Below are 26204 nucleotides of genomic sequence, written 5' to 3'. Positions count from 1 at the left end.
TGAGGCCAGAGCTATCTCCCTCTGTTGCCCAAGGACACAGGACTACTGTCCATTCATTTACACAGCCAACCAGCCTGTGTGTGCCGGGCCCTAGGCCCCAGGGATCTGGGGAACTAGTGGAGAGACAGCAGAGGAAAAATGCCTGGACAGGGGCTCCTCCACCTACCACCTCACTGAAACCCCTGGGACAGTGTCTCAAAGACGCCTTCATAGAGAATCCACAGACCCTTTTGATAGTCATCTTTCGGGAAAGCGCCACAGCCTCTGGTGTGTCTCCCCTCTCCCACCCTGAAATTCTCTATTTCCTCGGTTTAGGTGACCCCACATGGCCCTGACTTCCTTGTTCCTCTGCAGCTGCTCCTGGTGCCTGCTCCCTAAATGTAGGTGTTCCTCAGAGCACGCCCCCCACCCCCAACCCTGGCGCCCTCTTCCCAAGTGATCTCACCCACTCCATGGCTTTAATCGCCATGTCTGTGCAGATCACTCCCATTCCTCCATCCCCAGCCACAGTTCTCCTGGGTGACAGAATCGTACACCCAGCTGCCTCCTGGACAGCTCCATCTGGATGTCTCACAGCACCTCAGATTCCTCATGCCTAAAACAGCACCGTCTCCCACCCTCCCCCAGAACCTCCTCCTTCCCAGTTTTCTCTTCCTCAGGCATGGCACAGCCGAGTTGCTCAAGACAGAAACTAGGGGTCACCTTGGCCTCCTGCCCTTCTTCACTTTCCCCCTTCACCTTCACACCAGCTTCATTCACACACTGATCCCATCATTCTTTCTCCTCAAATGCTCCTGCATCCTCCTGCTTGTCTTTCCTGCTGCCTCTCCTGGGCTAGGCCACCACACCTACCTCTCGTCTGAGTCACAGCTCCAAGCATTTACTCACTAGAGCCACACTTGATCATGTCCCTTTCTGGGGCTTCCACTTTTCCCTTCAAAGCCCACATGACAAAACCACAAGGACTCATCCCCTGTGGCCAGCTGCAGTGGCCTCTCCTCCCATGCACATTGCTCCTGCTCTTGGCAGCCACGGTGGGCTCTCATGAACCCAAATACACTGGGCTGCCCTTTGTACATGCCGTCTCTCTGCCCCCATCCACTAGCTTAACTGCTACTTCTCCTTCGGATCTGGTAGCTGTCCCTTTATGCCTCATGTCCCCCTCACATGGCTGCTAAGATGATGAGGTGAGATGGTCCATGTCAAGCTCTTAGAAAAAGGCAGGCGCACAGTGGGCGCTCAGTGACCATGCACCCTTCACTCCCCTGGTGGGGCGAGTGGCCAGGTGGGCTGTGCTCCACCCTGCTCTCCCCCAACACCCAGCATCCTTTGCTGCCGTCCACTTATCTGTCTCCCCGCGGACTGAATGCTTCATGAGAGCAGGGCTCATGGTTTTCCCCACCTTCCTGAGTACTCAGCATTAGCATTCACTGAATGAGTATTTGAGTGAGGGTACCCCCGCCACAGAGAGCATTCACACGTGGATCACCGAGACTATCACCAACCCTGGCAGCCGGTACCAGGAGGCAGCACAGGATAGAGAAGGGAGCAGTAGCTGCAAATACACCACCACTGGCTTCCCTCTCTCTCCTGGGCTTCAGTTGCTGGGAAGTTGTGATATTCCAGCCACCCCACCTCAGAGCTGCCCACTCTGGAGAGCACGCATATGCTTTTGGACTTGGTGGGATAGCCATAGAATTTCTTCCCCTCTCCTTGTCATGAGCCTCTGAGGCCCCTCCTGATATAGGGGCTCTCTGTCCTAAAAGGGCAGGAAGGTGGGGCAGGACCGCTCCTTGCCATCCCCAGAGTGACTCCCCAGCCCCTGGCCTCACCGTGGCCTGCCCCCTGCCTCTCCTCTGGAACCACCTCTCCCCAGCAGATGCTTTCTGATGCTGCCCCTGCAAGACGCTGAGACAAAGGCGAATCAGCCAGACAGGACGTGTGTGCAATGGCACCCAGACTAGGGAAGGTTACCAAAGTAGGCAAGATTGTTAAAGGCCCCAGCCCCACCTGCAGGGGGCCACTGCCCAACAGGGAGCAAAGTCACCAGAGGTGGGGTGCCCACCCAGAGGTGGCTAAGCCGAGGGTGAGAGGAGGAACGTGAGCAGGCCAGGAGGGGGGAGTACTCAGAGGCACACTTAGGGTGGTGGCTCCAGAACAGCCAAGTACGCAGCACAGGCTAGGCCCACAGGCCAAGGGCCTTAAATATCCAGCCAAGGAGCTGGACTCGACCCTGGAGGCAGGGAAGCTTTTAAGTGGATGATGGGGCAGGTAGGTACAGTGTACCTGGGGGTTCCAGAGTTTTCTGTGCCCAAGCTAACTAGGCAAGCATTTCCCACCTGAGTTCCCTCAGCCACTCGGGGTCTCCCTGACTCAGCTTCATGCCTGTGCGGGTGGTTGGCCAGCCTGGCAGTCCCAGTGGCACTTCTGTTCCCAGGCCAGGCTGGCGCCAGTCAGTCCTCAGAGGGAGGCTCAGGGAGGGACTGGCGGAGTAAGGTGTTTGGTGTCTTTGCAGCCCTGGTAAGCCCCGGCTGTCCCCCTGCTCTGTCACAGGCATCAGCCTCCTCATCCCCCCAGACGCCATACCCCGAGGAAAGATCTACGAGATCTACCTCACACTGCACAAGCCGGAGGATGTGAGGTGTGGGAATGGGCCCTGCTGCTGGGACTGGATGGGTCCTGTCCTTTCCTGCTGTCACCGTGACGCCCCTGCCCACCCCACTATTGGGCCTGGTCTGGCCTGGCCCGAGGGAGGGCAGGGGAAGAGAGGCTCCTAAGCTCCACCCAGCTCCACAGCCCCTAACCCCAGAGTCCCAGGGTGGCCCACTGATGCCTTTCCCTTCCCACCCATATTTCCCCACTTGAGGTTGCCCCTAGCCGGCTGTCAGACCCTGCTGAGTCCCATCGTTAGCTGTGGGCCCCCCGGAGTCCTGCTCACCCGGCCAGTCATCCTCACCATGGACCACTGTGGGGAGCCCAGCCCCGAGAGCTGGAGCCTGCACCTCAAAAAGCAATCCTGCGAAGGCAGCTGGGAGGTGAGCCCCAAGCCTCCTCCCCACCCCCACCCCCCCACCCCCAAGCTCAGGGTGGTGTCTGGCTTCCTGCCTGGCCCTTGAGCCACGCCCCCCCCCCCCCCCCACAACCAGTCTCCGGCCACTCCTCAGAGCTGTGGTTGGCTGCGAGCTGACCCACCAGGCCCTGCCTGCAGGATGTGCTGCACCTCGGCGAGGAGGCGCCCTCCCACCTCTACTACTGCCAGCTGGAGGCCGGCGCCTGCTATGTCTTCACGGAGCAGTTGGGCCGATTCGCACTGGTGGGAGAGGCTCTCAGCGTGGCCGCGGCCAAGCGCCTCAAGCTGCTTCTGTTTGCCCCCGTGGCCTGCACCTCCCTCGAGTACAACATCCGAGTCTACTGCCTGCATGACACCCACGATGCACTCAAGGTACCTTCCAGCCCCACCCTGCCACAGGGAGGCCGGCTCTGACGGCTGACCACCCCTGGCCCTAGGGAGGGGCCAGTAGAGAGGGGCGCTCCCAGCCCCCAGGCCTGGCTGACACCTGGGGCACTGCAGGAGGTGGTGCAGCTGGAGAAGCAGCTGGGAGGACAGCTGATCCAGGAGCCTCGCATCCTGCACTTCAAGGACAGTTACCACAACCTGCGCCTGTCCATCCATGACGTGCCCAGCTCCCTGTGGAAGAGCAAGCTCCTCGTCAGCTACCAGGTGCGGGCGCTCAAGGTGCTTGGAGCTGGGCACACCTGAGCTGGGCACACCTGATGCCACCTCTCTGTCACCCCCCACCCCCAGGAGATCCCCTTTTATCACATCTGGAATGGTACACAGCAGTACCTGCACTGTACCTTCACCTTGGAGCGCGTCAGCCCCAGCACCAGCGACCTGGCCTGCAAGGTGTGGGTATGGCAGGTGGAGGGCGACGGGCAGAGCTTCAACATCAACTTCAACATCACCAAGGTGGGCAGCACTGCCATAATGTGCTCCCCCACTGGGCCTACCCTGCCACCAAGCCCACCTCCTAGAAACCGCTTGGTAGCTCCCTCCAAGTCTCCCAGGGAGGGAGGTGCAGATGCACATGTAGACAGATGCAGACAGATGCTGTTGGACTTGGGGAGGAGGAGATGGGAGCAGCAGGGAGAGGAGGGGGAGATGGAGCTGGCCTGGGGACCTCGGAGGACTTCCCTGAGGAGGGACTTTTACTGGGCCTGGAAGGATGAGTAAGAGACAGGCAGCAATGAGGGAACTGAGTGTGGAGGACAGAGGCAGTGAGAGGACAGCAGTAAGTTCTGAGTGATCAGCAGAGTTCTGCTGGTCAGCAGAGGGTGGCAGAGGTGACCTAGGGAGGAGTGATGGGGTGGGAAGGAGAATGAGGTCAGAAGGCTCCTCTGCTCACTGGCTGTGTGACTGTGGGCAGGTCACTGCACCTCAATGCCCCAGTGAGCAGGGCCCTGGCCCACCAGGAAGCAACAGTGCCCACGCTGTCCCCATGCCCTGAGGTGGTCCAGGCATTCCCCCAGCGTGAGGTAGCAGTGGGCTGGGCTGGGCAAGTTGTAACGGTTACCTCCACCCCTCCCCACTTCCAGGACACGAGATTCGCTGAGCTGCTGGCCCTGGAGAGTGAAGGGGGGCTCCCAGCCCTAGTGGGCCCCAGTGCCTTCAAGATCCCCTTCCTCATTCGGCAGAAGATCATTACCAGCCTGGATCCACCCTGTAGCCGGGGTGCCGACTGGCGGACTCTGGCCCAGAAACTCCACCTGGACAGGTGGGTGGGAGATGGGCAGGGAGGGGCTGTGAAGGCCACCTGCAGTCCAGCCTGGGTGGAGAGGATGGTGGGGGGGCGGTGGACAAGACACACTCTGGGGCCTGTGCCCTAGCCACCAGCAGCTGGGGCATCCCCTTGGCTGAGTGAGGGGAGACCCTGTCCTTGGGTGGTCTAGGAGGGTAGAGGCTGCAGCCTGAGGGAAGCCAGGCCACTGACGGGTTCCCCTCCCTTCTGCAGCCATCTCAGCTTCTTTGCCTCCAAGCCCAGCCCCACAGCCATGATCCTCAACCTGTGGGAGGCACGGCACTTCCCCAACGGCAACCTCAGCCAGCTGGCTGCAGCAGTGGCCGGACTTGGCCAGCCAGATGCTGGCCTCTTCACAGTGTCAGAGGCCGAATGCTGAGGCCGGCGAGGCCCACAAAGCCTACACTCTCACCAGCTTTGGCACCCGCCAGGGACAGGCAGAAGCCACCACCGGGGAGAGCTGTGTGGACAGGCCCCCTCCTGGCAGACGCTATCCCCTAACACTGGCCCTTCAGACCCTGCCCGCACTCCTTCCCCTCCATGGCCTGCCTGGCCGGGCTGGCACTGCCACCTGCTCCGACTCTGCCCGGGGCCCAGGGTGGACAGTGCCTGGAGCCCGGGCTGGGCCCAGCCCATCTGTGTGTGTATGTGCGTGTGATGCTACCTCTCCTCCTGCCCCAGCCAGGGGGCCGCATACACACGGGCATACATGCACACGATGGGCTCGGGACGTGGCCCCCGGAGCTCCTGCCTGAGCTGGACCTTATGCAAACATTTCTGTGCCTGCTGGGTAGGGGCACATCTGAGGGGCCTGGCTCCAAGCCTGTGGGACTGAGGGCCACAGCTGAACAGGGGGCGGCCCCTGGATTCAGGCACACAACTACACACGGGCATGTGCCCATGCATGTCCCGTGTGCTCCTGTCACATGCATCCCCCCACACATGCATCTCATGCTGTACACCTGGAGGCTGCACACGTCTCTCACGCCCGGTGTCAGTCCACATCTGCCTCTCACATGCTGCCCTTCTCCCACCCACCCAGGGACACCCAACGGCTCCTCTCTGATCCCCCCCTGCCCCCAGCCACGAGGAGCCCTGCCCGACGGGGTGTGTGAATATGCAACGGGAGTCCCGGGCTGGACAATGGCGAGTGTGCGTGCCGTGGCGTGCCCGTTCTTGGGGCTGGCCGGTGCCCCCGTGCGGGGGCCTGTCATGTGAAGCTTGTGCCCTGACTCTGTTTTAAGTGCATTCGTGCACTTACACTTGGCCTTATGTACACAGCCTTGCCCGGCCGCCAGGGCGCGTAGGGATTTTAGCGGACGTGAATGTAAATAAATTATATATATATATTGCTAACCCAAGTGCTACTTCTCTCAGGGAGAGCTAGGGGTCCAGGCCAGTGGCCATGGAGGGGTCATACATGGCTGTTTTGGAAGTCCTGGGTGTCTGGACCTGGCTGGGGGACAGATGGGGTCCCAGCCCTGGTCCAACAAAGCTGGTTGCTGGAGACTTCTTCAGACACAGGTCATCTGGGCAAGGCGGCAGGCAACAGCGGTGACCAGGGCTGCACCTTTGCCGGACCCGTCCTCTGATTGCAGGAAGGTGACCACACAGCGAGGGGCCAGCTCCCGCACTGTGGCTGCCACCAGGCTGGAGAAGCTGTGAGGGGGAGAGGCCGAGGTGAGACCAGGCCAGCCGGGCTCCACCTGGCCATGCCTCCCTGCCCAGCCTGGCACCCAGACTCACTGAGGGTGCAACTTGTAGAGGGTTCCATCCACCCCCACGGACACAGTCAGCTCTTCCAGGCCCCGGTTCTCACGGATCTTCTCCACCACGGCAGCCACACCTGCCCCACAAAGCTGGGCGGCCCTCTGGGACACAGCCTGGCATACCTCCAGGACCATCAGGGCATCATCTGAGGTCAGGGACAGCCCCAGATCCTCCAGGATGGCTCGGACCTGCCTCAGGGCCAGGCTGTCACTGGGGACAGGAGGGAATAGAGCACAGAGAGGCAGGATCCTGCATGAGCGCCCCCTCTCATGGCTTTCTCGTCCTCTGGGTGCACCTCCCTCCAACCAGCATTCCACCCAACGATAGAGTCCTTTGGGAGGTGGAAGGCGATAATGCAGGCCTCAGCACCTTTCAATCTCAGAGAGAAACTTGGTCTTGAAGATGTCCCTGGTCTGAAGGCGCTGGGTCTGCTGGCCCCGGAAGAGAACTCCAAGGCTGGTCAAATGCAAGAGGGTGTGGCGCACAATCTCCCCCAGGTACATGCCACTGATCATCTTCTCAAACCTGCGTGAAAGTGTGTGTGCACACAGGGCAGGAGGCCCCAGCCCCATGCCACCACCAGCCACATCACTAGTGCCAGCCACCACCAGTCACACCTGCCCAGCCCAACCCTCACCTCTGCTTGCCAGGGTTGATGGATGCCTGGTCCACACTTGCATCAAAACGGGTACTGAGCATGCTGAGAGAGCCATCGTCCCCAAAGGCACCCCACTCCATGTTGATGCACATGTGGCCTGAGTCCCCAGCCACACTTGCCACATTCCGGAGCTCCTCCATGTAGCAGGCATTGGTGCCAGTTCCTTCAGAGAGGCCAGATGGGGTGGAAGCCATTTACTGTTGCAGACAAGATCCCTCTGAGCCCTTCCCACAGAGATAGCAAAATCTGGGCTCATTTCCTACCTCTCCATCTCCCCATGCTCATTGGCCTGCCCAGAGCCCGGTCCTCCTTCCTTCCTCTCATCCCTTTTTCAGACCCTGCCACCATCAAGCCCCCCAGGACTCCACTACTTCCCCTACCAGCACCACCATCAGCGCATCTCCCGTGCTACCCCAGGGTGCTCCCAAAATGCCCGTCATTCACATCATTCCCCTGAGAGATGTGTGACAGCCCCTGCTGTCACATGGGTGAGAGGCTCAAGCCTTCCTCGACTGGCCTTCCAGGTCTTTAGTCAAACAGTAGGTGCTGGGTCAGGAACCGGGGACATAAAAATGAGACACAAGGAGCTCCACAGTGGCCAGAGGTTGGGCAATGAGCAGCCAACTCTGATACTTCCTGTGTGTGCCCAAATAGAAGTGCAAAGAAAAGCATCATGGAACACCCAAGCACAGGTGAGTCTTCCTGCCTAGAAAGTCAGGAAAAGCTACAGAGAGAAAGTGACATTTGGATTTGACCTTGAAGCCAAGAAGCTTAGACAGAAGGCATACCCTGGGTAAAGGCTTTTCCTTCTTCTCCCCAACACACAACCAGCTCTAAGCAGGTCTGTTGGACCCTGGAATTACTCCATCCAGTTGTTAATTCACACAGCAATCTGGGCCTGCCTCTCTCGAGCATCTCCCGGTGCCAGACACTATGTTCAAGAAGCTCCCAGTCTCCTTCGAGGCTGCCACATACCTCCTGCTCTAAGAAACGGATGTCCAAGGAGCTATGGGATCCCTCCTTCCCTATCTAGCCAAATTCCTTTTTTTCTTTTCAAGGCTTTCTTTTCAAGTCTCACTCATGTCGGGACCCCTTCCTTTCTGATCTTGGCTTGTTGCCCTGGCATTTAGAGTCAGATTCAGCTCTCTCTGATGGCCACGTGCTCTTCTGGATTCAACCTTCACTAAACAGTTCCGAGAAGGCAGATATTTTCCCCTTCTTTATGTGTCTTCCTGTCCCTTCATCCAGCCCCCAACTGGCCACAGGAGAGGTGCTTAATAAAAACTTAGAATCTTGGGGACTTCTTCCCTGGCGGTCCAGTGGTTAAGACTCCACACTCCCAATGCAGGGGGCCCGGGTTCGATCCCTGATCAGGGAACTAGATCCTGCATGCCACAACTAAGATCCCTCATGCTGCAACTAAAAAGATCCTGCGTGCCACAACTAAAGATCCCATGTGCCACAGCTAAGACCAGCGTAGCCAAATAAATAAATAAATACTAAAAATAAAAAAAAAAGACTTAGAATCTTGGACTATTCAAAGAACCATCTCAACTCATTCTCTGCACACACCCATCCCATCACTGGGGTCCCACCCAATTCCAAATACTCTGTAGGCCATGAGCCAGGCATAATGCTACACTTTGTCCCCTCCCATTTCATCCTCATAACCCCTTAAGATAGGCATCATTATTATCTCCACCTTAGAGATGAGGAAACTGAGGCTCTGGTGATTTGCCCAAGGTCATACCAGTGGAAGTGGCAGAGCTAGTATTTCCACCCAAATCTGTATGACTCCAAAGCTCACATTCATTTAACAGATGGGCAAACTGAGGTTCAGAGAATTTAAATGACTGTGAGTCAGTAGCTAAGCTGGGCTAAACACCGAAGCTCCAGACACTCAGCCCAATAGAGTGTTCCAGGGCCCCACTGAGTCAGGTAAGAGTGATGCCACATCCCCAAGGCCAGGGGAATGTTCAACTCAACAGGAGGCAGTAAATTAGCAACAGGCAGTAGGGGCACAAAACAGCAGGGCCCTCCTCACCTACGATGAGGCCAACCTCGCAATGGGGGTCCTCGTAGCCACAGGACATCATGGTCCCCACCGTGTCATTGACAATGGCAACCACATTCAGTTCCACTGCCTGCACACAAAAGGATGCTGCTAGTTGCTGGGCAACGTGGTCGTCACAGCAACTAGCACTGGACCCAGAGGTCTCTACTACAGAGGGCCCCCCACATCAGGCAGCGGGAGACCCTTTGCTCCCTTCAAGGCCTGTTACTCCAAAGCACCTCTGCAGGCAGACTACTTACCTGTCTGCGCCTGATGGCTTCCCGCAGCAGACACACAACATCTTGGCCCTCACAGTCAGATGCATTGAAACCCTTTGTCCAGTTCAGGAGGATGCCCTGGGATGGGACCAAGAGGAAGCAGGAAGCTAGAGTTCCCTTGGAATCTCACTTTGCCTCCCCAAAGCCTGCATCCCATCAGAATGCAGTATATGATTCCTTCCCCACATAGGATTCTGTGCCTACTCTGTCATACGATTAAGGGCCTTGCCTTCTGCCCCCTCCCAATTCCCCAGGAGGATTCCAGTGTGAAGAAACCTATTAATAACCATCCAACCTACGTCTTCTACTTTTAGTGCCAGAATGCTCAGATAGTTTGAGGGTCTGGCCATTTTAAGACATCTGCCCAGGGCTTCCCTGGTGGCGCAGTGGTTGAGAGTCTGCTTGCCGATGCAGGGGACACGGGTTCGTGCCCCGGTCCGGGAAGATCCCACGTGCCGCGGAGCGGCTGCGCCCATGAGCCATGGCCGCTGAGCCTGCGCGTCCGGAGCCTGTGCTCCGCAACAGGAGAGGCCACAACAGTGAGAGGCCCGCGTACCGCAAAAAAAAAAAGACATCTGCCCAGAAGGAATGGCCCTTTGTAATTGGGTTAGGAATTAACAGATCTGGTAAAATGAGTGCTGTGTGTGAGAAAGGGAAGGACAGAGAAGGCTCAGAGGTCCAAATAACAGCAGCGTTTGCTCTTCCAGAAAGAGCTAGCAAGAGTCACTTGAAAGGAAGGAATTCTCAGAGTTAGGACAGAGCCGTGTCAATGGGAGATTCACATGCATGTTCCAGATACGAGTGAAGGATGAATGGAAAAGCCAGAAACCAGACACCTGGGCAGGACAGGAGGGGACAAGACAATTTACTGTAAGAAACTGGCCTTAAATTGTGAACTTAGTAATGGGGGCCTAGCTGTTCTTTTCTTATTGTGCTTCCTCTGAGGGAGAGGGCAGGGGAACTATTCCACCCACCATTAGGAGAAAATGACTGCTCTGCCCAAAGTAGACGCATGGAGAGCAGGTCTGGGAATCTTTGGGGCAGGAGACTTTAGACATATTAACTGACATTTCCCCCAGTAATATTTCCTTTTATTCCTTTCCCCATAAAACCACAAGATAGAGTGTTCTGTGCTCATTGTCTCAAAAACAGAAACCAGAGAGAGTGAGAGTGAATGAGAAGGAGAGCCAGATCATGAGTAACAGCAAAGTTTCCCCACTCCCAGATGAGAGAAAGACCCCCTGGTTTGGGGAAGGTGAGGTGGGCAGGAGTTAGAGCCAGGTTCCAGATGGCTTCCTGAGAAAGATGTCCTAGGCCCTCCACCCTGGGCATGCCCCTGTGGGGAAGGGGAGGATACAGAAGGGATTTGGATAATCTGAGAACAGAGGCAGCCTCTGCCCTCCTTCCCCACAGAGGGGAAGGTAAGGTATCAAGGGAGTTGTCAAGACCCAAGAGAGCAAGATGCAGAGTCCAAATGGCTGGGGCCTGGACGTTTCCCCCACGTCCCAGCTTGTCTGCACATTCTATACAGCAAAGGAGGGGCCCCTACCTGGATAAGGGGATCCCTGAATTGATTACCATTAAGTTTTCACTCCTGAAAAGAATGTGGGCTCAACATAGAAATTAAATTCTGTTAATAGGACCGTGTTTCCTGCATGCCTGATTTTGCACAGAGTCCCACCTGCTTCTCACACCTTACAAGGAATAATCAAAAGGTGCCAGAATAACTCAGGCTTGAGGAAGCAGATGAGCAAAGAGACATTGCTGACTGCATGATCCAAAGGAAAGCAGAGCACAGAGGCCCGTGTCTGAGAGGTCAGAGCAGGAGCAGAGGGTAGGCGAAAACCATAGGAAGGCTGGTTGGAGTAGAGTAGGCAGAGCTTCCCAGAGACCACAGGTGTGGAAGAACCTGGTGGGCACTTTCAGGGCCAGCAAGCTCCTCATCACAGGAGCTTTTCAGCAGAAGTTGGGGGTGTTGAGGAGGAGATTCCTGGGAGCTTGGATCAGAGGTCTGGGAGGAGCCGTCTCCATGGCAGGCCTTAGGTGTGTGCATGAAAAGTCTAGCATTCCTGATGAAGGATGCAGAGGTGTGCGCTGAGTGGATGTTGTGTCTAGACCTGTGCCCGCCCCTCTGCCAACCCCAACCAGGCCCTGAGAAGGATACCAGCAAGGCCGGGAATAGGAGAGAGGGCAAAGAAACCATGCAAACACAAGCCCCTTTGAGAGACAGAACAATCTGCTCTCTGCAGATACCCTCGGCATTACAATAGTGCTGTGAGTGAGACAGCCAGTGTGTCCTCTGGTCAGTCCCAACCTTGGCCTGCACTGCTCCCAAGTGCCCAGACCTAATGCTGGCTCCACTCTCCTGCCCACTGGCAGCCCCCAGGGGTAACCATGTCCTTCTCCATCCCACGCCTTTTCATGGCCCTGGATTCCAGGCCATTTTACCGCATCCCATCCACCTGGGCACATCACATCTGGAGAAACTGAGGCTGGGTGCAGGCCCAGCCCAGCAGTGCCTCCACCCAGCCCTCTTCCTAGCCCAGGAAGCCCTCTCCAGGCCTCCTGCCCACTCCAAGAAGAGTATGTTGGTGGAAAGCCCCTGAGGATGGCTTCCCGCAGCCCTCCCTCTCTCACCTGGTCCAGGCCGAGCTGCGTACATGGGAAGGAGAAGGTGAAACCCAGGGGGAGGCTCTGCCCACTCAGGCCCTGCTTCTCCTGGAAGTCCACGATGCAGTCCACAATGTGGTCAAAGAGCTGAGGAGTGGAGCAAGTCAGGGAGTAGACCACTTGGCCCTTCCCCGCCCCCTGACATCAGCTCCAGGTTGTGGGTACCTGCTGCCCAGAGCCCTGGGCCACGCACTCCGGGATGGAGTAGATCTGGCTGGTGATTTGCACACCTCCAGTGGCCACATGCACCAGGAGGACCCGGAAGTTGGTGCCCCCCAGGTCCAGGGCCAGGAAGTCCCCACGCTCTGTGGGGCAGAGACCCTCAGTGCCAGGTCAAAGCTGGAAGCTCCACCCCCACACATGCTGTGACCCCCAGGAGCCCATGTCCCATTCAGGCCAAGTCTTTACCACTGCCATCAGGCGTGTCCCGGACGTAAGTGGGCAGCATGCGGAGGGAGGAGGCTTCCCCTTGGAGTCCCTTGGCCATGGCCTCTCGCATCTGTGCCTGCACTGCTGCCAGCTGCTCACGGGTCAACCGGAATGGTGCCAGGGTCTCCTCCAGCAGGCACCGGTGGGCAGCCAGGCGGGCAGCCACAGCAGTCACCATTGCCACACCCTGGCCTCCCCCGTCCACAGAGGGTATGAAGGAGACATCACATTCGGGGGCCAGGAGCATCACTGTCTCCTGCAGGATGCTGAGGAACCTACACAGACACACATCAGGTGCACCCTGGCTTGGCACCTGGCCCTGACCCCCAGGGCTTGCAGAAGCCCTGGGCTCCCTCACTTCAAATCAATTCAATTCTAAACCCATCTATGCACCAACCATATGCCCAGTGCCCCCAGTGACACCCTCCCTTGCACAACCAAGAGAAGCCTCTTTCTCTCCTCTGACCTCTTCTGGCCTCCCCAGCCCCTGTCTGTCCTCACTTTGCTTGGGTGCCATTCATACCCATCGGCTTGCACCAGTGGTACCAGAGTGCCCTCTGGGTGTGTATCACAAACACACACTTGTTCCTGCTACCTGCTAACACAGGATCATCTGTATTCCCAATACCTGGGGTGTCGCTCAAACACTCGGCCTCCAGTGGCCACAGCGATCTGAAGTGTCTGCTGCTCCCGGCTGTGCTGGAGACGGGAGAGGACGGCAGCCAGGGCAGCTGCACAGAGCTGGGCAGCCCGCGTGCACACAGCCGCGCATACGTGCTGCACGAACTCGGCATCTGAGGCGCTCGGGTTCAGGCCCAAATCCTGCAGGATAGCGTGCACACGGGCTGCCCCAGCAGAGGGACTGGCGGGGACAGGGTGCTACTTTGGGGCTGAAGTAGCCCCAAAGCTCCCTGCCCCCACCAAAGCTCCATGGCTACCTCAGGGAAAGAGCATCCTCCCCATTCCCAAGTCAAGAACCCCTCTGTCGCAGCCCACTCGCCTCCCGCACTCACTCCTCTATCTCAGCCACATGTTCCAGGAGGATGCCGCCTTGCCTTAGCAGGGCAGGAGAGGTGTAGCCGCCAAAGAGGACCCCGCACTGGGCCAGGTGAGCCAGCACCAGCCGCACCAGCTCACCCAGGTACAGGCCCCCGATCATCTTCTCAAACCTACAGGCAGGAAGGGTGGCTGGACAGAGCCTTTCCTAAGCCCTCAGCCCACCTGGCCCCACCTCCAAGAACTCCCAAAGAGAGGTCATTTTCTTTGCGGTCCCTGCTGAAGGGTCCAGAAGCAAATGGCCTCCTAGGAGACAGTTGGGTGTTTACCCAGACCCCACTGCCCCCTCTGGCTTAGATTAGGTTCATGGGGGCTCCTGGAGGGTAGAAGGACCCAAGGAGGGTAGGAGACTCTTTGCTTGGCTACTCCCAACCCCCAACCCCCAACCCCTGCCAGAGCTGGCCAGAGTCAGGAATAAGGGAGGGCCAAGAGTTAAAAACTCTTCGTTCTAGAACCCATTCCTTCTTTGAGCCTGGCCAGGGCCCCCCAGGATGCAACCTGGAGAGCCTAGGAGCAAATGAGAGGGAGGGGCCTAAGGGCTGGAGTACAGGGACAACAGAGCGGGAGGGGAACAAAGCAGTGATGGGGCTAGAGCAGAAGGTTAGGCCACCTCTGGGCACCCAGATTCAGAGACTCGTGGTCCAGGGTGCGGTCGAAGATGGTCAGCACTGGCCCCAGGGCCCCATCATCACTGAAGGAGCCCCACTCGACGCTGATGCAGACTCGGCCCCGGTCCTCGTCTAGCACTGCCACATGCCGTGCCTCTTCCATGTAACACGCATTGGTGCCAGTGTCTGGCAGGGACACCCCATCAGGGCCTGTCCACCAGGCCTCCAGGCCCTCCATCCACCATCACAAATGGCTGTGACTCACCTACAACCAGCCCAACTTCACATGGCCCAACCCCTGGCTCGCAGCCCATCATGGTGCCCACTGTGTCATTCACCACGGCAACTACATCGATGCTGTAGGTCTGGACAACAGAGAGGACAGAGGTCAGGGAACCTGGGGTATGGGCAGGGCTGGGGCCCTGGCTTTGACGGAGACACACAGAGTCCCTGAAATGCGTGTCCGCATGCCCCACACATTTGCGTCACATATGCTCTAGGCCTTCCCACCCTATAGAGGATTTTCCTCCCATCCCACGCCTGCCCCTTGGCTCCTCTGCCCCCAGCTCAGGCCCTGGAGGTCTCAGGGGCTCTCAGGCTCAGCCATCACTTCCAGAACACCAGTGCTCCCCACAGGACCAGGACAAGGGTGAGCAAACATGTCACCTTGAAGGCTATGCTGTAGACACCTCTCTTGCTCACCCTGGTCCTGGCCTGGCTCCCCAAGCCTGCTCCTCTCAGCCCTGACTTCCAGCTACTCACACAGCACCGTGGTGGTTAGTCGGCACAGATCCAGAGTGGCCTTTCTCAGGCATCCAGACTTTTGAATATGCCCTTCTCTGAAATTAGACCTTCCTCCCCAGCCCCAGCTTATGCACCTGGCAAACTTCTCCTTCAAGTCTCTGCTCAAGTCGTAGTACACCCTTCCCTGTGCTCCCACAGTCATCGGAACCACATTCTCAACAGGGACAATCTTTTATTGGAATGCTTTCCCCACTAGACTTGTGAGGTCTCTGAGGACAGGGTCAAGTCTTTTCATCTTTGTTTCCCCCTACAGTCCTGAACGTTTATTTGACCTTTCTTAGCTTCAGTCTCCTTACCTATAAAATGAGAATGGTAGCAGCATTTACCCGAAGGTTACATGGATAAAGGGTATAAACACGAGAGGAAAGCAGGCTCTCCCAGAAGCATAGGAACAGCCTACATGTGCTGGGCCCAGGCCCAGGCCCAGACCACATGGGCATCCCTCCCTGCTCCCCTGCCTCTACTCACTCCCTGCCTCTGGATGGCGTCTCGTAGCAACTGGACCACATCCTGGCCTTCCACACCACTGCACCTAAAACCTTTGGTCCAGGAAATGAGGGTGCTCTGGAGGCAGAAAATTCAGGTCAACCCTCCAACAACCTTCATGGGGTTGCAGCCCCTCCACCCACTGTCCCTGTAGCCACTCACCTTGTCCAGCCCTGTCTGGTGACAAGGGAAGGAGAAGCTGAACCCAAGCTGTAGACCCTGATTGCCCACGGGGAGCGCATCCAGAAACTCAGATAGGCAGCGGGCGGCAAAGTCAAAGAGCTGTGGGGTGGGTTGGGGGCTTAGCTCTGCCCACTGGAGCCCCAGCTGCCCCCGGGCCCAGAGCCTGTGCAGGGAGTGCTCACCTGCTGACCAGGACCCAGCATCACCTCTTGGGGGATCACAAACTCCTGGCTTCGGGGCTCCATCTTGTGCCCCTCAATGCCCATCAGGGTCACCCACAGAACACGCAGTGAGGCCCCTGTGGCTCCCAGTTCCAGCACCACGAAGTCTCCTTGCTCTGTGGGAAAGCAGGTCACAGAAAGGCACGCAGCTGGTGAGAGCAAGCCCTCTTCTTCCCAGAAACATTCCCAAGGCCTGTGAAGTCTCATCAAGGGACCTTAGAGATGGGGACCTTAGAGATGGAGAAAGGGGTAAGGAACTCCCCCCTCCCCCAGATCAGAACCCTCTTACCAGTCCTGGCCACCCATGTTAGTCTATACCACCCACCAGTGCCATGTGGGGTAGACCCCACATATGTGGGCAGCATCCGGACAGCAGGGGCAGGGCTGGCCTGCCCCTCAAGGGCCTGCTCCATGGAGTCCAGTAGGCTGATTTGGATCTGCCGCAGCTGTGCCCCTGTCACCTTGAACTGCTGCAGGCATTCCTGTACCTGAGGAGAAACAGGCCGACATCTGGGCAGGAGACCTGTTGGCCTAGCGAAGTTCCCCCACTCCAAACAGGACAGAGGTTAGCCTGGCCCAGTTCATACCTCCCTTCCCTAGCCCAGACCAGCACCCCTCCCTTAGCTTCCCCAGGGGCTGGCCTGAGCCCTGCTTGAGCCCACTGTGAGCCTTGCTGAGCTCCCCAGCACCTGCCCAGCCTCACTCCTCGCCTCTTCACACACTGTGGCTTTCTTGCCGCTCACAGCCTACACCAGCTCCTGCACCCTCAGAAAGCTCCTTTCTGGTGGGAAGACCCACCCACTTCCTCCTGCTCCATTCCCTGTGGATCCTTTCAGCTCCTTCCAACCCCCTCTACTTCTTTGAATTCAGGGCTGGCAAGACCTCTCCCCTGTCACCCCACCAGTGATTTGCTCTGGTTCCCCAGGACCCAGAGCCGAGCTGCTCAGTGAATTGTTGTTAGATGAGCAAATGAATGAACAAATGTGTGGATGAACTTCAGGTTCAGGGGCTTCCCTCTTCCGATACACTCCACTCTGGAGCTCGAGCAAGCCCAGCCAGGAGAGTTTGGGGGCCACACCATGGAGGACAGTCCTCCCACAGTTGGCCATCCTTCACACAGACATTGACTGAGCCCCTAATATGCACCCAGCACTATTCTAAGCACCATACACTGCACAGCCAGCTGAGTCTGCTCTTGTGGAATTCAATTCCAGTGTAGGGGGCAGAAAATAAGCACAGAAACATGTAATATGGTTCTGGTAGTACTGGTAGAAAAGAAAGGTAGAAATAGAAGTTCAGGAGTGACCAGGAGAGGAAGAGGTATTTTTGGATATTGGTCAGGGAAGGTCTCCCCGTGGAGGTGACCTAAATGAAGGAAAGGAATGAGCCATTTGAAGATATGGGGGAAGAGCACAAAGGGTTTTTCTTCAGAGCAAGGGGACGGATTTGGGGGAAGGCTGGCCAGGCGCAGATCAGAGTGAAGGGAGTGGCGGGCAGACAGGGAAAGCAGAGGATGGGACACCAGGTTCTTTTCCAGCAGAAGCTTGAGTTGGGGGAGCTTAAGAAAAGCTCCAGTATCTCACTTCTGTGTGGAAACTTCCCTGGGACAACCCTCTGGCCTGTCCTTCAAAGAGGCCTCAGCAGCCTCCCTGGGTTTTTCAGAGGGTCCCAGCCCCCGACTCCATTCTCCCAGGCTTAGCCTTTCCCGGGTCCCCACTGCCTGTCTCATAGGAATTCCATTCCTATGATCCGCTACCCCACACTGGGCCCGTATCTATAAAGTACCACTCAGGCACCTGGATAAGGAGGCAGGGAGAGCCAGGGAGGAGAGGCTGCCAACTGAGGGAGATGGGGGCAACTCAGTCCCACCCCTGCTTTAGGAAAAGAATGGGAAACAGATCCCTAAGGAGGCAAATGATCCTAACTGGAGTCCAGATGTTCAGTTCCATATTCACATTACTGCTTCCAGTAGCCATGCATGCTAGGAGGAGCTATTCCTGAGTCACAAATGAGGAAACTGAGGCTCAGAGAGGTATAGTCATCTGCCTAATCCAAGCAGCTATTAAGGGGCAGAGAGGGACTTGAACCCAGATCTGACTGCAGAGATGTTTCCACATAAATGTGAAGCCTTATAAAAACTAATAAAAACACCTGAAAAGAACCCAAAGCTGATGAAGTTGGCAGCAAAGAAACCCCCACAGGACATGGGATGAGAAAACTTAAATCTGAGTCCTTGCCCTGCCACTTCCTGGCTATGTGGCCCTGGGCAAGTTAAACTTCTCTCTGACATGGTAAGACTTAACAAGAGAATAACAATACTCAAAAGCACCCAGGAGCCATGTCTTGTTCATGGCTGTATCTCAGGGCCACAAGGAGTGGCTGGCTCTCAGGATTTGTTGACTAAGTGGTTGTGGTGGCATAAGAAAGGGGATAATGTATGTGAAAGTGTAAAGTGCTGTTCAGATGTGAGGGGTGTTTTATTATTGCTTAATGACAACATCAGAGTTATGGAGAAGTCAGTGGCTTGGGTAGATCGATGTTTTTCTTCCTTTTCCTCCCAGCTGCAGTGACAGGTGCAAGAGGAGTGACTATAAGATGGCAGAAGCCTCAAGAAACACAGGAGGACTTCCCTGGCTGACGCTGGTGGGCGCACAGCAGCCAGGAGAAGCTACTGGAGTCTCCCCTCAACCTCCCCCAAGAAGAGTGGGGAGAGACCTCAGCCAGGAGAGTGAGGAGCAAAGCATTAGAGAGAGGGTGGATTCAATGCGGCCTCAATGCTGGATCCTTTGACCAACTTGCTGTGTCCGTCAGTCAGGGCCCACCTCATCTCTCTGAGCAGGTTTTCTCCTCTGTCAAGCAGGAACAAAAATAGCACCCACTTCTCAGCAATGTTTTGAGGACTGAGAAGACAGTAGATGTGAAGGGGTGAGACAGTGGCTGGCCTATAGGACATGGGTTCCCTTTCCTCAGAGCACAAGGTAAAACTAGCCTGGGGAGCCTGACTCCATGACCCCTCTGGTGACAAAAAGAGTCCTGGCAGAAGGCACCAGGAAGGGACTCAGATGGGACTGCGTTCCGACTACACGTGGTTCTTAGATCATCATGGGAAGGGGAGCTGAGGTTGAAGCCTGCAGTGCTGAGTGGGGGCCCAAGGCCACAGGAAATTTGGCATCCATGTGAAGTCCCCCCAAAGCTGAAGAGACTTGTCTTTAAACTGCAGGTGTGTGCAATAAAGCCAGCAGGGTGGGTGTGGGACCAGCGCCAGAGTCTCAAGAGAGTGGTGTAAAGTGAAAGAGGTGATGGTGGCAGGCCCTAGAGCAAGCCCTGGCAGGGCAGGCACCGCGGCACAGTCATTGCACCCTTCTGTGGCCCAGCTAGGGATTGTGCACAGAAGAAATGTTTACAGGGTCTGGGGCAGACGTTGGACAAGGGTGAAGTGGGAGCATGAAATGCAGTGAAGGGGGACGCCCCTCTAGTTTGGGCAACAAGCCAAATCAAGCAGGTTTCAGAATGGGCTGGAAAGCTAAAGAAACTGCAGGGAACGATACAAGAACCCTTTCGTGGATGCCTCTCTGTGCAGGTCCTGTATCTCCATTAGCTCACTTAATCCTCCAGGGGTGGGAGGATTAGACTTTATTTTCCTCCATTTCAGTGTTGACGAAACAGAGACGAAGAGATGTGAATTGACTTACCCGAGTGTTTCCTGCTAGAGGGTGTGGTAGGCAAGGGCTTCTAAATCTTGGTCAAGATGACAGAAAAAAGAGAAATTCACTCTGAGCTAACCTGAGGCACAATAACCTTGCTGCACAACCTCCAAGTTGAGTTCAGCACTGAAATTCTCTCTGTGTGCCTGACTTCAGTGGCCGTGTTGAGGGGTGAAAGATGTGCAGGAATGACTTGAGAAGTGGGAAAAGGAAGGGCTTTAAGAACACAGCTTTCTACAAGAAAAACCCTGGAGGGTCCTTTCTAGACTTTGGAGATGAAACACCTCAGCTCAAGCTCCTGTCATGCCTTAAACTCAAGGTATGTCACCTCTCTAAGCCCCCTTCCTCGCCTGTAAAATGAGGAGATAATCCCCACCTTGTAGTGGTGTGGAGCCTTGAAGGAGAAAGCTACTAGATCAGATATGAAAGGCTCAGTAAACAGGAAAGGGCTGCATGGGTGTGAGCCAGTGGCCGCATGGCATCTTCTGCTGCTCCTGCTCTTAACAGCCTTGAATAGGCACGAGACAGGAACCCAGCGCTGAACTTACCAGCTCAGAGCTGTTTGAGGGGCAGGGCAAGCCTTCTTGGGGGCAGCTGGGGACTCCTTCCTGTTGCTGCAACCCTAGAGACCCAATGAAGTCCATGTGGTTCCACGGTGGGGGGTGACCTCCTATGGGAGAAAAGGGTTCCTGGGTGAACCACGTACTCCACAGGTTGTGATGAACCTCGGAGGCTGTGATACAGACCCTTAACTTTCTTCCTTCTGAAGGGGACCAGGAAGGAAGATGTAGGCAGAGCTCAGAATCTCTGACCATCAAAATCCTTTAGTAAACAACCAGAAAGCCCTCATTTTCCAGAGCATGTACAACAAAAGAGCACTGGGAAGGCTGATTTCTAATCCCAATGCCATTCATTCAGTCATTCATTCACATTTACCAGTCCCTAATGCCTAATGTGCCACATGCTAGGGTACAGACAAAGCAGACCTAGGCCACACCCTCAGGGACCTCACAGCTTCACCAATAATCACAGTATGACTGACACAGGCAGTGACAGAGATGGACTTGCTGCTGTACTTGGGAGTTCAGGGATGTGCTAAAGGTTTGGAGCAAAGGCTGTGAGGTAAGGAGGGGCCAAAGACCTGCTGGAGAAGCAAGCAGGCTGGCTTGGCACCTTCATGCCAAGTTAAGGTGTGTAAATTTCCCGCTGAAGAGAGAAGTGGACAGGGGTGGATCTGTGCTTCAGAAAGGTGTTCCACTAATGCCATGACTTTGGGCAAATCATTTATGATTTCTTTGCATTTCAGTTTCTTCATCTGTAAAAAACAGAAGATAATATCTACCTTCACAAGGCTGTCATCAGAATTAAAAAGAGTAACAACAGGGAAAATGCTTTGGGAACTCTAATGTGCAACATAAACGTCAGGGTGGGTTTTGGAAGGTGGGGTGATGCTGAGCTGAAAGAGCCCTGTGCTCATAGCTGAGGATGCAGCTCCTCACAAAGCAGCCACACCAGGTCTCTCCATCTCAAGGCCTACTTTATTTTCATCTACATATAAATAAAATGGGGACCAGGAAGTTTCCAAAGGAGCCTTCAATGATTCAGGTGCCCTGCAGGGGTGGAAGAAAAGGGAAATGCAATGGAGGGCCCAAGATGGGCAGAAGGCATCTGGCTACTGAATTATTCCCTCTCCTCCTTTAACAGCAGAACTTCAGGAAAGCTACCTTCCCACCTCTGCAACCCCTCCCCACCTGCCACTCCCCTCATGTCCATGAATTTGCCCTCCCCATGGCCACCTATGATCTCCTGACTGCCCAATACCAGCCTTTTCCTCAGTCCCCATGCTTTCACCCTCTCTCAGGCATGCAAAGCCATGAGAATTCTCTTCACTGCAAAATTCTCTTCTCCCTTGGCTGCAACAGTCAGTCTTCCCTGGGCCTCCTTCCTGAGTCTCTCATAGTCTTCGTCAACAACTCCTTCGCTCCTCTCCTCTTAAACAATGGGGCTCCCAAATTTCTGGCCATAGTCTTCTTCTCCACACTCCCTCTTTATCTCACTCATCCCCAAGGTTTGATTAAAACCTGTGTGAAGGTTCCCAAATCTACCCCTGTCCTGAGCCAAATCCCAAATTCCAATGGTCTGTTAGCATCTCTGGATGCTAGAGAAGCCTCCTCAAACTCAACGGTCAAAGCCACATTCATTTCCTCCTTCACTTTTCCCCACGAAATTCTTCCCGTCCTTCACCTTGGCTGGAGGCATTCATGTTGCCGCTATACATCCCTGACCCTCACTTCCTCTACGCAATAAGTTCTCAGGCTGAAAGAGCTGAGAGCGGAAAGAGCTCCCATGTGTCTCCACCTCCCAGTTCCTACAGCCACTGTCCTAGACCTTCCACCCATCTGATTATTCCAACAGCCTCCTAATTGATATTTGTGCTCCCATGTGTCCATCTCGCCACCTTACCCACACCAAACATGTTACCAGAGTGACTGTGCAAAAATAGATTTTATCATGTCATTCCCCACAATGTGAAGTAAGCCGTCACACTGTGATGGCTTCTACTGCAGAAAAAAAAAAGTTTTGTGACTTTGCAACCCCCTCACACTGTCCTCAACCCAAGCTTCCTCGCTTGCTACTCCCCTTCATATTCCAGCCACATTGACTATGAGCTTCATCCTGTCTCCTGCTGTCCAGCCTTCGTTCACAGCCTTCCCTGGAATTGCTGTCTGAGTCATCTCTGCTTCTTCAATGCCCAGCACAGGGCTTGAAATAGGTAGGTGCTAGTACAGCTTTGAAAAATTGAGAGGTGGGGAGTTCTTATTCAGAGAACCAAGAAATCAGTTTCCAAAAAATCTCCCCAAAGTCACATATACCTACACTCAAGTTGCTGTCACATCTGTCAAACATATGTTCCATATATGTTAGAAGTCTGTTTTGAGGATAAAATGGGATAACTGAGGCAATTACCTTTGGGAGGGGCCTAGGGCTACACACATGGTGAGATTTCACTCTCCTTTCGAGGCCCAGCTAGCTCAATCACTCATTCACTCTTATTCATTTCTTCTTCTATTCAACATTTATTCAGCACTTCTACATAACAGAGACTGAAGCTTCCCCCAAGTAACCCCAGTATTTACACTCCCAGTAAATGTATTCATTTCTGTTTCTTCCAGCTGAGAGTTCCTGTGGGGAGGGACATGTCTGCCATATCACTAGATCCCCAGAACCCAGCCCAGGGTCTGGGGATGTTTGAATAACTGTGGGCCTCTTGGCTTAATTCAGCTGAATCAGCTACATGGAACGAGCCTTCCTTCTGAAAGGTATCCCAGGACCTCTGCCGAGGATAGGAAGCACTATCGAGGACCAACCAGCTTAGCCTTTCCAGCCTCCACTCATCCAGGATGGACTAAGCAGGAGAGATGAGGGTAAGGAAGGGGCTAGAGCTGAGGCAGGCAGGAATTAGAGGAGAATCTTACCTGGGAGAAGCAGCAGTTGGTCACTCTTCTCAGACCTGGGCTCTTCTCTCTCAATGAGACGTCCCACTGAACTGCTTTGTACTCAAAAGTGAAACTCACGAGTAATCTGACTTATAATGTCACCAAGCCCCACCCTCTCACAAGACACCAGCTAATTCAGGAAGATGCACTTCCCTCTGAGTCTGCCCTAAGAGGAGGCCAAGTTAGGCAGGGCCATGGTGCAAACTTAAGCAAGATCGCCACAGGAAGTTGGGAGTCCTGAAGTGGGTCAAGGAGCCTGGGATATCCCCTCTGCAATGCTGGGAGCTCCATCCATTTTACAAACACTCAGAGTCTGCAGTGGTTCATCCCTGGAAAGGAGCTAGAATAGCCTGGGAAATATGTAGTCCAATGGACAATTTTCCAAAATGTGTAACGACCTACTAAATGAACACGAGGCGATGTGGAAGCACAAGAGGAAGAGGCTAACTCTGCCCCAGAGTGGGCAGAAGTTGAGGAAGCTGAGCCCTGAAGGAAGAGTGGCAGTATGTCCTCACATGTACAAAATTGTGGAGCATAAGGCACCTTCATGGAATTGGGGTACAGCTCCAAGGACCTCAAGAGGATACATGTAGGTGAAGACACATGGTGGGAGAGGAGGCAGCCAGGCTGTGGAGTTCAGCCTTTAGTCTACAGGCCAAGGAGGAAGAGTAGGTTCACACCATGGGGCTTCTCTACCAGAAGGGGAAGAGGAATCTCAGCTGCAGTGGGGCTGTTGGCCACCAAGCTGGTTTCCCTGAACTAGTCTTCTTGAATGTACAGAAAGTTGGGGCAACACTGTGCCCACTGCTGTGGTCTAAATACTTTTGTTCCCCTCCCACCTAATTCTTATGTTGAAAACCTAATGCCCAAGGTGACGGTATTAAGAAGTGGGGTCTTTGGGAGGTGATTAGGTCATAAGGGTGGAGCCCTAATGAATGGGATTAGTACCCTCATCAGAGGCCCCAGACGGCTCCCTTGCCTCTTCTGCCATGTGAGGATACAAGAAGTTGGCGGTCTGCAACGTGGAAGAGGGCCTTCATCTGACCATCTGGCCAGGCTGGCACCCTGACCTCAGACATCCAGCCTCCGTAACTGTGAGAAATACATTTCTATTGTTTATAAGCCACTCAGTCTGTGGTACTTTTTAATTGCAGCCCAAATGGACTAAGATACTCGCCATGGCAGGAGACTAGACATGCTGCACCAATTTTCATTCCAGGGAAATTGGTGAGCAGATACTTTAAAACTCCAGGCTACCTCATCAACAGTAACCCTACCGTTAACCATAAACAGTACTCTGCCTCCACATGACACCGGGATGGAGACCAGGGATGATGGCTGTTGAATCAGTTTTGGCATAACTGGGCCTGGAAACATGCCACATATCAGCCCTCCTGCACAGTTCACTGTGTAGCAATCAGGCATGTAGGCTCTGAGACTGGGAATGGGGGTGGGGAGGATAGACTGGCCATCATTCAAAACATACATCCTGCCTAGCCTGGGGCTCCAGTCTCTCTCAACTTCTTAGTGGGGAGAGAATATAGAACTGAATGTGAATGTGATTCATGCTGACAGTCAGTTTGCAGTCTCCTGAGCCAGGGTGAGGATACACCCCTGATAAGCAATGCCAGGGCTCTTTGTGTTTCTAGAAACCTATGTCTATTTCCCCAGCAGCAGGGGTCCCAACACCCTAGGCAGAGTGTCAGGGAAGGTCTGTGTCAGGGCCTATGGAAGGAGGAGGCAGTCTGGGCTTGAGATCTGTGAACAACGATGACAGCCGTAACTGTAGCAGAGGCACAGCAAGGATCAGCAGTTCTCTTCAGACACCAGATGGCCATTGACCAAAAAAGGGAAGGACAAGTCCTCACAAGGCTCCTCATAGCCCCTTAGTGCCAATCTCCAGCTGTCCAGGAGGAACTAAGGAATGGGGAGAGGCAGTCAGCTGGGGGAAAGGTGGGCTGTAGCCCAGGTACCATGGCTGGGATGAGAGCCAGGCCCTCCCTGCTCCGATGTGCTCATAGGCTTGCTTCTCACAGCTCACAGTGCCCCACGGCCAGGCACTCAGGCCCCAATAAGCTTCCTGCTATTCTCTCCATGCCCTTTTACTCCAATGTGCCTTGCAGCTCTCCTATACCCATCAAGCTGCTTCTTACTGTTAGTTTTTTGTTTATGTTGATCTGTCTGGAATGACTCTCCCTTTGCGCTCTCCAGCCTTTTCACCTAACTTTTCCTTATCCTTTAAATTACACCTCAGACATCGCCAGTGCTGGGAGCCTTCCTAGACAAGTTCCTCCTGGCCCTAATCCCAGCCGAGTAGCAACCTGTCTATTGATCCCATAGTGTCTTGATCTTGTATCATTGCATAAACTACAGTCTATTAAAAGAATCTGTTTGTCTCCCCCCACTGTACTATGGGCTCCCAAAGAATGATTCTTATTTACCTTTGGAGCTCCGGGGCCCAGTTCTATATCTAACGTGGGATAGGTATCAGTTAATTTTTGTTAAATTGAAGAGCCCTCCCACAACCTCAATAGTCCAGGGCTTTTGAAACTGAGAGGAAATAAGTAACCTCTTCCTGCCTTCCTGGTACGGCTTCAGCAGCCTTTCCACTCTGGGTTTATACATTCTTCCATCTTCCCACTTGGTACTACCATCTACTTACTTACCTGCCTTCCCCTCACCCCAACTCCCACCTTCTAAATCAACTTAGGGCCAAAGCTTCTCTGCCTCACAGGTGAGAATGAGCCCACCCAAACTTAAAATTTCCATTGAGTTTTGTGACTCAAGTGGGAAGTAGGAGGTAGTATGGTATAGTAGACAGAATCAGCACTGGTGTCAGACAGACCTGGGTTTGAATCCCATCTCAGTTACCAGTTGTATGACCTAGGTGAATTCCTTCACTTCTCTGAGCCTCAGTTTTCCATGTATAAAACATGGAGACTAATGCCTTAGGTTGGGCTCCTCCAGAAGCAGACCTAATTTGAGTGC

At 54.8% G+C, this 26204-nt stretch overlaps 2 protein-coding genes across 3 annotated transcripts in view; one reads left to right on the top strand and one right to left on the bottom strand.

Moving 5' to 3' along the window:
• The window catches only part of UNC5A (unc-5 netrin receptor A), a 62712-nt gene extending 56557 nt beyond the window's left edge, over nt 1-6155 (top strand). For both annotated transcript variants that reach the window (XM_049707079.1, XM_004284825.4), the window contains 7 exons: nt 2554-2641; nt 2867-3035; nt 3209-3442; nt 3572-3721; nt 3806-3970; nt 4597-4775; nt 5013-6155. In XM_049707079.1, coding sequence (XP_049563036.1) covers nt 2554-2641; nt 2867-3035; nt 3209-3442; nt 3572-3721; nt 3806-3970; nt 4597-4775; nt 5013-5178 — 1151 coding nt within the window. In that variant the 3' untranslated portion in view covers nt 5179-6155. The remainder of the gene's footprint in view (nt 1-2553; nt 2642-2866; nt 3036-3208; nt 3443-3571; nt 3722-3805; nt 3971-4596; nt 4776-5012) is intronic.
• HK3 (hexokinase 3) lies at nt 6126-23527 on the bottom strand. The gene is made up of 19 exons (XM_004284824.4): nt 23196-23527; nt 20268-20389; nt 16341-16503; nt 15977-16131; nt 15774-15893; nt 15594-15689; nt 14587-14686; nt 14324-14507; nt 13671-13826; nt 13286-13519; nt 12637-12932; nt 12394-12533; nt 12196-12315; nt 9541-9636; nt 9272-9371; nt 7207-7390; nt 6939-7094; nt 6546-6779; nt 6126-6458 (listed from the first exon to the last, which is right to left on the bottom strand). The coding sequence occupies exons 2-19, from the start codon at nt 20361-20363 to the stop codon at nt 6314-6316; spliced, it is 2775 nt and encodes a 924-aa protein (XP_004284872.1). The 5' UTR covers nt 20364-20389; nt 23196-23527; the 3' UTR covers nt 6126-6313.
• Nucleotides 23528-26204: the final 2677 nt, after the last annotated feature.

The sequence above is a fragment of the Orcinus orca genome, chromosome 3 (genome assembly GCF_937001465.1).
Source record: "Orcinus orca chromosome 3, mOrcOrc1.1, whole genome shotgun sequence".
Classification (NCBI taxonomy): Eukaryota; Metazoa; Chordata; class Mammalia; order Artiodactyla; family Delphinidae; genus Orcinus; species Orcinus orca.
Note: the sequence above shows the minus strand (reverse complement) of the source record. Positions and strands in the feature narration are given on the sequence as shown.